The sequence below is a fragment of the Vigna unguiculata genome, chromosome 11 (genome assembly GCF_004118075.2).
Source record: "Vigna unguiculata cultivar IT97K-499-35 chromosome 11, ASM411807v1, whole genome shotgun sequence".
NCBI classification, from domain to species: Eukaryota; Viridiplantae; Streptophyta; class Magnoliopsida; order Fabales; family Fabaceae; genus Vigna; species Vigna unguiculata.
In genome coordinates, this window is record NC_040289.1 from 28,849,571 (window position 1) to 28,862,859 (window position 13,289).

At 40.1% G+C, this 13,289-nt stretch overlaps 1 protein-coding gene across 1 annotated transcript; it reads right to left on the reverse strand.

Moving 5' to 3' along the window:
* Positions 1-12,213: 12,213 nt before the first annotated feature.
* Positions 12,214-12,783, reverse strand: LOC114170326. The gene is made up of 2 exons (XM_028055806.1): positions 12,633-12,783; positions 12,214-12,542 (listed from the first exon to the last, which is right to left on the reverse strand). The coding sequence occupies exons 1-2, from the start codon at positions 12,781-12,783 to the stop codon at positions 12,214-12,216; spliced, it is 480 nt and encodes a 159-aa protein (XP_027911607.1).
* Between the last annotated feature and the right edge of the window lie 506 nt (positions 12,784-13,289).

A 13,289-nucleotide genomic window follows, 5' to 3' on the forward strand; every position in this document is an offset into this window, starting at 1 on the left:
TAGAAAGTTTACCTGCCGCATGATAACATATTCACTACCTATTATCCCACCTAAGATTTACATCCAATAATTAATTAATATATATAATTTTCATTATCCACACCTGACACTAAAAAAAATATAACTAAATTTTCTTTTCACTCCCAAACCCGACAACCTCAACTTTTCACCATTTCCAGAAACTAATAGGTTATACAATTTAAAATCCATGAGAAATCATTGCAATCAAAACCCTATACGAATTCATGAAGTTTTAACTTTGATATACTCAATATATATAATAATACTGCAAACTTTGATCAAATGAACAATCCCCCAAAACTCCAAATTCTTATAGCATAGAAAAGTATTTTTCCTGTCCTTCACATGAAATTCATGATTGATTTTTGTGTTTAACAAAATCCTTGCCCAGATCGAGGGAACGTGACAAGAAAGAAAGAGAAAAAAAAGGAATGAACATTACTTTTGTGAGTGAGAGGAAAAATAAGTCAGCATTTGAATTTATGAAATCGTATAGATTCAGAAGCATATCAATTGTTGCCGAATAAAATAGTATGTGCAATCAAATACCCAAAATTAAAGAAAACATATATTTCTGGTAAATTGATTCATGTTTGACAGATAGAGACAGAAGATGAGTCCAACACATCATGGCATGCGATTTCTATCCAACAACCACAGCACGCATATGTGACGTTAACATGGAAGCATCGTCACGCAGATAAATAATCACATAGATGAATAATCACACAGCAATTTCAAAGACAAGCAAATCAACTCCCCTTACCTGGTGTTTTAGCTTCAACAATTCCAAATGAATTCTTCCTTGTTTTCCCAAAGCTCCCCTCCTTGTCTCCACTCTAATTCCCTCTTTTGCACACCAACAAACTATCACATGATTCCTGTTAATTCACACATTCGTATGAACCTAAATCATGCTTTCACGTTCACGATATAATTGCAAAATAAAACAGAATTAAATAAATCTACTAATGACATACTCAAGACTTGAACCCAAGTCCCCTAAACATAATTAAGTGCTCTAAACCACTTAGATTAACAATGTTTCTTGTCTAGGATTTATCAAAGAACTCTCTTATGGTAGTCTCAACCCCTCATTTCTTATACTCTATTAATTTTTAATTTTTTATGAATTTCCTGGATCTCACACGCACCGCTATAGGAACCGCCAATACAAGTTGTACACCGCTGCAAGAACCTCCACCACGGGTTGCGCACCACTACAAGAACCGCCACCGCGAGTCGCGCACTGCTATCCCTTTTCTTGCGACTCCACCGTCGACCATCATAGACCTCTGCCACTGTAGAATAAGAAACTGTAATGGAAGTTTTTTTTTCTTTTTTTATTATTTTAAAACACAAACTAATAAGAAACTGTAATGGAAGTTTTTTTCTTCTTTTTTTTATTCTTTTGTTTTTTCATTCTTTTTTTTAATATAAAAATGGTAAGAAATTGTTCAACATTTTTACGTTAAAACTTTTTTTATTTTTTAATTTTTAACTTAATTAAAATAAAATGAAATAAATCTAATTTTTTATTTTTTAATTAACATTTTATATTTTTATATTTTTGTTTTGAGTTTTTATTTTTTTTATTTTTTTTTACTCATATTTCTAAAAATTACTTAAACACCTATATTATTATTCTTTTTTAAACAAAATTTAAAGAAACTTTTTTAATCAATTTTATTTTATTATTTATTATTTTTATAAGAAATTTTATTTTTATCCTTTTTATTTAATATTTATTTTTGGATATATATATTTTTTAAATAATTTTATTTGCCCGGATGAAATTGGGTGTCGACAGCTGTCCCTCTTTTCTTATATTTTATTAGATAATATGAAAATTTGACATTTCATATTATTAGAGTAAAAGATAAAAAAAGTGAAAAACACAAATTTCGTGCGGGTTCTAAAAAAACCACATCAATGCAAACATTAAGAAAATCAATGATCATTCCATCGGAGAGGACCTTGATATGAAAGATCGATGCCCATTGCTTTTGCAGAGGGCCTCGATATGAGAGCACATGAAAATTAATGACCATTCCATCGAAGAAGGTCTTGATATAAAAGATCAATGACCATTGTGTTTGCAGAGGGCTTTGATATGAAAGATCGATGACCATTGCTTTTGCATAGGGCCTTGATGTGAAAGCACATGAAAATCAATGATTATTCCATCGAAGAGGGTCATGATATGAAAGATCGATGACCATTGCTTTTGTAGAGGGCCTCGATATGAAAGATCCATGACCATTGCTTTTGCAGAGGGCCTCGATGTGAAAGCACATGAAAATCAATGACCATTCCATCGAAGAGGGTCTTGATATACCTAAAATCGATGACCATTGCTTCGCAGAGGGTCTCGATATAAACATAAGGAGATCAATAACTATTCCATCGGAAAGGGTCGTTGATAAACATAATTAATGTATGATATCTTAATTGCACGTATAATATGAAAAACGAATTTGCTTGTTTTTTTTTCTTTTTATGAAATGCATGCGTACATGAATGCATGTTATGCATGAATCACATAAGACTTTTGTCTTCTCATTTTTATTTTTCTCTCTTTTTTCTTCTTGTTTTCTTTTTTCTTTTTCTTTTTTTTCAGAGTTGAAGATGTCAAATCGTAATATGCTTGAATGTATGAATTTATGATGCAAAACTTCCATAGAAATCCTATATATTTTCATTTTTATTATTATATTTTTTGTTCCTGCAGAGAACAAATAAGATGAGTTAGTGTTAAGACTTTGGCAAGTGTACCAAGTCGTGCAAGTAGTAACCGGTAAGACCGGGATATCGTTTCCCAAGAGACTCGTGTATACTAATTAATTGCATAATTAGTGACTAATTTAAACTAATGAATAAATCCATCTTCTGAGTTTCAATGTATGAAATTAAACTTTGCATAAATAATTAAAATTAAACTTTGGAAGTTAAAGGCACTTAGTGAATAGAAAAGATTAGAAATGATATGACTTGATATTGTCGGGATTAGAATTCACCAACTATGCTCTCATGCAACTACAATTTAACATCCTCTTCATTAATAAGCTAATGCCAACCCACAACATTACTCAAACCCTAATTCCTTAATAGATTGAGCCTAAATTTCCTTATTAAAAGTCAATTCCTTGAACTCTTAATAAGCAAATTTGCTTTATGCACAAAGGTTTAAGACAACCAATGGATCAAGCCCCATTCCTAGGTACAAGCTCCATTGAGTTTTCTTATTTCAAATCTAGATTTCAAAAGATATTTCCACACCCAATGAACCAAAAATCATGCAAGAGATGGCTAAATCAATGCAAGCTTTAAGTGAAGAAATAAGAAGACTAGCAATTAATGAAAGAGTCATATATATAATCAAAACATTTGCATTTACACAAGAGTTTCGTGGCTACATCTAACCCCAACAAAAATGGGTTTAGCTCTCCATTGCCATGGAGAGCTCAAGCTTAAAAATGGAAGAAAAGGAAGAGAAAGAGATACAAAGAGGAAGATGGAGTTGTTCCCACAAGCCCTAGCACTCCTCCAAGCTCTCCAAATGTGTTCTTCGTGCCTCCAAAATGCCAAAGATCAGTTTCCCCTTGCGAAAACAGAAGAAAAAGAGCCAACTTGCCACATCAGTGAACACTGGCGCTTGGCGGAAGGGTCTCACCGCCAGGCGCAAGCCACCAAATAGGGGGCAAGTCTTCCCGCTACCGCCTGACGGTGACTAACAATAGTGCCTGTCTGGCGCTTGGCTGGCGCGTGGATGGCGGTCTGTTCCGCCTAGCGCTGGTTTCGCGTCGCCAGACGCTTCCTGTTGACATTTTTCTTCTTCTCTTTGCTATTCCTGGTCACTCATTAATCTGGATTTTTGGAACAAAGCTTCCCATCTACAAAAAGGACACAAAAATGGGGATTAGTGGTAAATTTAGATCAATGTAACCCATAATGTATTTATTTACAAAAGTAAGGTAAAATTGAGGATTAAGTAGGTTAAAAGCTTTGGAAGAGATGATTTTGCTAATGAAATATAGCTTGGATAATGGTAAAAATTAACATTATCAACTCCCCCAAACTTAAAACCTTGCTTGTCCTCAAGCAAAAAGATAACTTGGCCTAGATGAACAACACAATTGCAATGATCTAGCAAATCAAGAAAACATATGTCAATTGTGCTTGCTCTTATTTGAAAGATTGTGTAGCACATGTGTTTCATTAGCAAGGCAAACTAGAACTATGGTGTTCACAAAACAAAAATATCACAAGTGCATGCAAGAGTTTATAAGGGATCAACAATCATGGCAAAATGTTCCTTGATCAATGGGAACCACTTCTCATAAGAACAAGTGTTTCACTCAAGCCCACTAGTGTATGGATATAAACAACATTCTCTCTACCATCACAATGTCACACAATTTAACTTTGCTTTTTGTTCAAAATGTCTAACACTTTCACAAGCATGCTATCATCACAAGGTCTTTTATGGCTTGTATCGTGGCTAGGCTAAGAAGGAAATTTGGTTTTTCAGGATAACAAAAGTACTTTGAGCTAAGAGAGCAACTAATCAAATCATGAAAGTATTTTTCTCCCTTCTCTATTGAACCAATGAAACCAATTCCCAACTTGCTTGCACCAATTTTCTTTTCTTTTCTTTTTCTCTCTCTTTTTTTTTTTTGAATTGAACCAAAAACTTTACAAATTTTCTCATGCTCCCTTGTATCAGCAATAATTCCCCCAAACTTGAACCATACTCATGACTAACAATCATTTGCTCTCTCAAGCTCAAAGTAAGGTAGTCAATATCTTCACTATGCTCAAGGTTCGAGGAATGGCACATATTATCTTTAAGGCTCAAAGAAGACTCAAAGGATTTGCACAAGAAATCAACTTAAAAAGGATTGGCTCAATTATGTAACAAGAAAAAGAAAGATGGCCTTGATCACCTGTAGCATGCAAGTAAATGAATAGCAAATGAACTCAAGCAAAGTCAATTATAAGTCCACAGTGATAGGATTCACACAAATCAACTCTAGGACACAACCTCTCACAGGGTATTTGGGTTCCACAATTGTCAACATATGCCAAAATTATTGATCACAATTAAACTCAAGCATCACTATATCAAAATGAGAACAACCACAAACTCATGCTCACAAGCCAATTCAACATCATTTTATAACAAGCACAAAAGATGATCATGAAAAGTACTAATTCAATGCAAAAGATTAGTTCACCACAACCAAGTTACAAAGTTCTATACTAAGCTACAAAGTTAAATACTATCAAAAGAAAGTTAAAACTGAAAACTAAAAGCATAAAATAAATCAGGACTATCAACAAAACAAGTCCTGCAAAAAGTGAATCACTCTCTCCAAGTGCTCAGGCGTCATCCTCGTCCTCTTCGTCTAGATCCTCCTCCTCATCCTCTGTAGCAGCTGAGGCTCTACCTCCCCCAGTAGTAGTGGCCTGGGCCCTAGGCCAAGCAATAGTGGCAACAAATTCCTCAGCTGATGGGGTGTGCAGCTCAGGAATAGTTAGGGAGATGCCCCTAAGCATGTCAGCATTGGCCATCCCCATCCGGTATAAGGCTTGCATCTGGGTTCCAGGAGTTGAAGGTGGTCGAGCTTGGCCTCCAAAGCCTGCAACCGCATGTCAATGGTGGGTGTTGCCTCGGGCTCAGGCTCTGGCTCAGGCTCTGCCTGTGGCTGATGGCGCCTCCTGGGTCTGGGAGCAACTGAACAGAACCTCTGAAAATATGAAAAGTCCAGGTCCTGCGTTGCTTTCTCCAACGGGGGTACAAAAATATTCACCCCTGCCAGGTTGCAAAGATGGGTGATGAGAGAGGGATGGCCAAGAGCGGCCTTGCCAGCGGCGTTGGCACACCGATGGATCTCATTTGCAATAAACTGACCTACATCCATCACCCGACCTGTCAGGATAGTGTATAAAATGGTGGCGCGTTCCTCCGTAAGATCAGACACATGGGAGCACTGGGAGATGTTGGCGTGCACAAATGTTGACCAGAAGCGGGCCAAGGGGTGAAGGGAACCTCTCTGAATCGTGCCCCTGTGAAATCCTCCACCCGCCAAGCAAAGTGCTTGGATTAGCTCTCCAGGCGCCACGCCCTCATCATCCAACACTGAAAACTGGCACTCCACATCATCAGCCAGCTGGGTGCCCAAGAATTCATTGATCGTGTCTGCATCAAAGGGCACCCTTTTCCCCCGCACATAGCTGAGAAAGGTGGGGCCTGCTGAGGTGGTAACCTTGGCATTAGCATAGAATTCCTTCACCAAGGTTACACTAAAAGGGCTAGGATAGCTACCCAGCCTTTCCCAGCCACGCTTGATCAACTCCAGCTGAAATTCATTGACCTCCCTGGGCTTGAGAATCACTTTCCTCTCTGCCACCAACTTTCGTTGCATGACCTCTTGGAAGCGGTCCTCATTATCCTTTGTGAGGAAGTAGTGAGAGTAAATTCTCTCCTTTCGCTTTTACCCTTTTGAAGGGTTGCCAACGGTGGTCTTCATTCTTTTGGGATTTGAGGAGGATGCCATCTGCAAAATAAATATTGGTACAAAGAGGCAATTTAAATTAGCATTGGAGTGAGAGATTCAATCAAAAAGAGAGTTAATTGCATCTAAAGACTAAACTAGAACAACAAAACATAGATTCATTCAGATGCCAAAAACTAATGCAGCTCTAAAGTTTGACAATCCAAACAGCAATTAAACGAAAATGGGAAAAAGAGAGCAAAAATATGGGCCACCGCCTGGCCCCTCCAAAACAGCCGCCAGGCGCCAGCTTGCAGCAGTGGGCACTGTTAGGCGCCACCGCCTGGCGGTAAAATAGGCCAAAATGGCCATTGCCAGGCGGTACATAACAGGACAGCCAAAAAAAGTGGTCAACGAGCACAGAACAGCAAGGAACAATTACAATGGCAGCACAAGAACAGAAAACAAGAGCATGTATCACAAATATCAACAGAAACAACGAGTATATGAAAGCAAAATAATCCCTAAGCTAATGAATCAACAAAGGAGTAACAACACAAAAGTCAAAAATGCTAAATGAAGAGAGCACAAGAAAGCCATTTTACTTGAGTGGAGTGCAAGAGGAAGTGCTGCAAGAAGAGAGATTGGAGTGTTCGCGAAAGAGATTGGGTCGTGGTTTGTGCAGGGAAGCGCCGGCGAGAGCAAAGGGGGAGTGTGAGCGAGAGTGAGTACGGCACGAGAATGGGGTTTAGCAAGAGAGTGGGTTCAGATTGGGGTTTAGGGATTTGAAATTAGGAGAGGAGTTGGGAAAATAGAGTTAGGGATTAGAGAGAGATGAGAGTGAGAGGTGCCAGGCGAGATCTAGGGTTTGAATGGGGAGTGCAGCAGGATTGTGAGGGAGTGGGCCAGCGCAAAACACATTTAAAATGGCCCAATTAGTGTTGCGCAACACGTCCGCTTGGCGGTAGGTCACGAGCCGCCAGGCGGTATACCAGTAAATCGCCACTGGAGCTGTTTTTCTGGTGTGGCGCCAGGCGGGCGCTAGGGAGCCGCCAGGCGGTTGCTTCCTGGAATGCTCCCAGGGGTTAATTTTCCTGATGGCGCCTGGCGGGACGGAATGAACCGCCAGGCGGTTAAGCTGCAAGGGTGGATTTTTTTGTGTTTTTGTGTTATGGTTGGGTTGGCTTTGACTCTATTGTGCTCCCACCAACCTTTCACTCTTGCACACATACTTTTTCAGGCTTTTCAACTTCAAACCAAGCATTCACACTCAAGCAAAACATTCAATTCACAAAACACATGCACAACTTAACTTAAGATATGAATTTACTACACAAGCTATGCTACTACTATTCTCACAAACAACCAATTTTACACTACCACATTCTATGATGCACAAAGGTTTAAGACAACCAATGGGTCAAGCCCCATTCCTAGGTACAAGCTCCATTGAGTTTTCTTATTTCAAATCTAGGTTTCAAAAGATATTTCCACACCCAATGAACCAAAAATCATGCAAGAGATGGCTAAATCAATGCAAGCTTTAAGTGAAGAAATAAGAATACTAGCAATTAATGAAAGAGTCATATATATAATCAAAACATTTGCATTTACACAAGAGTTTCGTGGCTACATCTAACCCCAACAAAAATGGGTTTAGCTCTCCATTGCCATGGAGAGCTCAAGCTTAAAAATGGAAGAAAAGGAAGAGAAAGAGATACAAAGAGGAAGATGGAGTTGTTCCCACAAGCCCTAGCACTCCTCCAAGCTCTCCAAATGTGTTCTTCGTGCCTCCAAAATGCCAAAGATCGGTTTCCCCTCGCGAAAACAAAAGAAAAAGAGCCAACTTGCCACATCAGCGAACACTGGCGCCTTGCGGAAGGGTCTCACCGCCAGGCGCAAGCCACCAAATAGGGGGCAAGTCTTCCTGCTACCGCCCGGTGGTGACCAAGTGTCGCCAGGCGGTGACTAACAGTAGCGCCTGTCTGGTGCTTGGCTGGCGCATGGCTGGCAGTCTGTTCCGCCTGGCACTAGTTTCGCGTCGCCAGGCGCTTCTTGTTGACATTTTTCTTCTTCTCTTTGCTATTCCGGGTCACTCATTAGTCTGGATTTTTGGAACAAAGCTTCCCATCTACAAAAAGGACATAAAAATGGGGATTAGTGGTAAATTTAGATCAATGTAACCCACAATGTATTTATTTACAAAAGTAAGGTAAAATTGAGGATTAAGTAGGTTAAAAGCTTTGGAAGAGATGATTTTGCTAATGAAATATAGCTTGGATAATGGTAAAAATTAACATTATCAGTTAGGCACAAGTATTACCTTACCCATAGTCCGCCATCTCCTTAGTAGGCCTTTTCCCGATTGGCATATGTCTGCTTGGACCTAGGGGGTTACCTGCAGAAGGGACTCTGAAGCTCAAGTCAGCGAAATCTCTCAGAAAGTCAAATATGGTGATTAGGGAAGTAATGAATGCGTACCTCTAATTCGTGGGGTCCATGTGTATTTATAGATTATTAATTATGTCTGACCACGTCATGGGCTGGGCCTTTGCTTGGGTCGTAGGTGGGCTTGGGCCCTAGCCCAGGCCCTTAGTTTGATTATTGGTGACTGGTGAACTTTATTGGAGCATTCTGTATTTCGCCAAGTCCTTGGTTATTTCCATGGAGTTGTCGGCCGAAGTCGGTTACCTTTTAACAGCTTAGGCTCCTATTGTTGTATTCAGCTTGTTTTATCAATGTCGCTTCTTAGTGGTTTAATTCGGGTACCTTAGCATGTATATAGTACTTGCTATTATTCGGCTTAGGCCGACTAGGTGCAGTACACTAGTCCCCCAGCCTTTGTCGATATAGTTATGTCGGTAAAGGATGACAAGTGTAACATCCCTAAGGAATATTACTAATTTAAGTAATTACATAAAGAAAATAAAATAATACATCACAATATTATTATTCCCAAGACACGGGAAGATTAAAAATGTTTAAACATCGCGCCACTTTATTTAACTCGTAGTATTTAAAACTTTACAATTTCCAAAAAATCCAACAAAACATAAATGAACATCATAAATCCAATCCTAGCATAATCCCAGCTAGCTCTCACTCTGTTGCCTGAACGTCCTCAGCATCACCTGTATCAACATCTGCTCCCGTGTAACGAATCACACGATCATCGCCATACACAAACAGAAAGGGTGAGCTGAGAAAATAAAACAACAGATAAATGAAAGTCAAAATAAGACATACACCCATCTTATTCATCTTACTTAGTTCTTGGCCAAGACCTTAACCCCAAGGCTTTATAGCCTTCAATCACACAAATGGTTAGCCTTGGACTCGGGAATATGATGCTCACACAAACCTGCCCGCTCGTGGTCCTGCCTCTACGAACCTCCCCGCTCGTAGTCCTGCTCTACGGACCTACCCGCCCGTAGTCCAACACATGTGATCCACCAACCCCGTACCTCCCCGCACGTGGCATCTCTCAAACGTGAGCACGGAACATACGAACCTACCTTGCTCGTATCCCCACGTGAGAGTAATTGGATATGAACCTCCCCGCTCATATCATCACATGTTAACCACCATCCATGAACCTACCCGTTCATGGCACAGCATCTCCCGATCCAAGTGTAGTATCAGTGCTCAAACAACACACAAACAAAATAGGAACAACAGCTTTTCGCCTGGCCCAGCCTACACGCCGCAAGGCGAAATCGTTTCAGACCGCCTGGCGGTACCCGCTCACCGCCAGGCGCCAGCGCCCTTCTAGCGCCACTATTTTCCAGTCACCGCCTGGCGGAGCACACCTTGCCGCCAGGTGCCACTCAGTGCAGAGCTCTCTCACGCTAAGCCTATCGCCTGGCGGTTATGAGTAGACCGCCAGGCGCCATACCAGAAACAGTACTTCACTGGCTTTTAGCACCTCAATTAGTCTAATTTGCTGCATAACTCAATTCCATGGACCAAATAGAGACTCCAATATCGAATCCTCATTATGGTTAGTCTACAACTATCATATGAAATCAAGTACCTATACTTTACAATGATCAATCCATCTATTCAAGTTTTCTCAATTAACAAGAGCATTATCATAATATAGCAACTCCATCCACCCTTGAAAGCAGCTAGCATTTCAATACCTTTAACCACACCCCCAAATATACCACACTATAATGACCAATGCTTTCCTTTCAATAGTCTTAATATATCTTTATTCCATGCTCACAAGATTGTCCATTTCCATAATACCCAACACCTAATTATTTTCCAATCCCTTTACCACAACCCCACCAAGGAACTCAAGATTCACACTCAATACCTATAGAATGCTTGTTTAACTCTTAGCTAATTTCTACTATCTCCCACCTACTTCTTACCTCATCCAGTTATTATAATCCAATCATTCTAAGGTCCCTATTTTAATCGTATTTCCATGCCCAATTCAACCACAATTTATTCACAGATAATTTCTTCCCAAAACAGACTCAGAAATATTCCCGACAACCCTGTACGCCACTACCAGAATTTCATAGAACAACCCCTGGCCTCGCTATCGCCTGGCGGTACATCAGTACCCATCTAAACGCAGAAACCCCCATACCTGTGAGTGACTTCATGCCTTTTATGAATCCATCCCTGTTGCCTAACGCACCAAATTGCAGTAATACATATATGATAAACTGGACTTTCTATTCTCAATCAAATTCTTAATTTCTTTACTTAGCTGTTACCTTTTAAAATTAACCCCAATTAAATTCCTTCTCACACTTGAGCATAGGATCACATATTTTTGTACACAGTATGTCCAAAAATTTTTCATACCCTAAATTCGGGTTAATTTCATATCAACCATGCACCCAATATGATCTACACACATCAATTTCAAAAACCACAATGATTTCCGCACGAACAACCTCAAAACAACCCAGAAAGAACGCGAACAGCGTCGCGTCGCCTAGCAGATATCCATCGCCGCCAGGTGATTCAAACCAAAATAAGAACAACACCCACCAATTGCTTCTGAAAGGCTTCTGCCAAACCCTCACACTCAACTCCCAGCCTTTTTTCTCTAATCCTTTTTCCTCTCTTCTAATTACCCCTTAATGCCTTAAACAAATTTTTAATAAAAAAAATAGATTAAGGCTAATCAATGATTAATTACCCAAGTGTTTTCCAGCCCTTAGGTTACCTCTCTATTGGCTGCTAGGGTTTCTAACCCTTTCATATTCATGCCAAAGGAAAATTTGGCAAAAAGAGAATTAGTTAGTTTTCAACAAGGTTTGAACTCACAACCCTGCAATCACAAAGCAAGTGCACAACCGATTCAACCAATTTACAATTTGATAATTCCTTCAATTTTAAGGTTATGTGATCACATCACTCTTTCAAATATACAACATAAAAATTCATAATTAAATAACATACAAATGGCAAACATAGGACTCGAACCCAAGTCCTTTTACACAATTAAAGTACTCTCAACCACTTGAGCTAGTACTTTTCCATGTCATAGTAATCTGCATTAAATACTTTAAATGCTCCTATTACCCGCATTTATTAAATAATTATTTAATTAACTATTTAATTTTCTCGGGTCTTAAATTTCCCCCACCTTTAAAGATTTTCGTCCTCGAAAATAGGACATACCAGGAAATCAATGCGGATAGGACAGCCTCATGCGAACCTCCATCTCCTAGGTCATCTCCTGAGTACTCTCATCCCATAGTACTTTCACGGTCCTGATTTCCTTCCCTCGCAGCTTTTTCACTTGCGAGTTTAGAATCCTCACTGGTCCAGTGTTCACAGTCAAATCCTCCCGGATCTGAATATCGTCTGACTCCAGGACATGGGATGGATCTGCTATGTATTTCCTCAACTGAGAGACATGAAATACGTTGTGCAGATTCGCCAAGTGTGGTGGCAGGGCGATCTCATAAGCTGCAGCGCCAATTCTCCTCAAAATCTGATAAGGCCCAACAAACCTCGGAGTTAAATTCCTTGATTTGATGGCCCTCCCAATACCTGTCGTCGGTGTCACTCTTAGAAATACATGATCCCCAGCCTCGAACTCTAGAGGTCGTCTCCTTTTATTTGTGTATGACTTTTATCTACTCTGAGTGGCCCTCATTCTCTCCTGAATCGCCCTAACCTTCTCAGAAGTCTGTTGTAGAAACTCGGGACCCAACACCAAGGATTCTCCATCCTGATTCCAACACAACGGTGTCCTACACCGCCGCCCATACAATGCCTCATAAGGTGTCATACCAATACTGGAATGATAGTTATTGTTGTATGTGAATTCCACCAATGGAAGCATCTCACTCCAACTTCCCATGTGATCCAGCACACAAGCCCTTAAGAGATTCCAAGGACTGGATCGTACGCTCTGACTGCCCATCAGTCTGTGGATGGTATGCAGAACTCATCCTCAACTGGGTTCCCAACGCTGCCTGTAGAGACTGCCAAAAGCGAGATGTGAATCTCGGGTCTCTGTTTAATACTGTGCTGGTAGGCACACCATGAAACCTGACCACTTCTCGCACATACAACTCAGCCAATTTATCCAACGACCACTTATGATTAATGGCGAGGAAATGAGCACACTTTGTCAACCTGTCCACTATTACCCAGATTGAGTCATGCCCTTTAACAGACCTCGGCAAATGAGTCACGAAGTCCATGGCAATACTATCCCATTTCCACTGAGGGATGTCCAACGGCTCTAAAGTACCCCCTGGTCGCTGATGTTCAATCTTAGCCTTTTGGCAT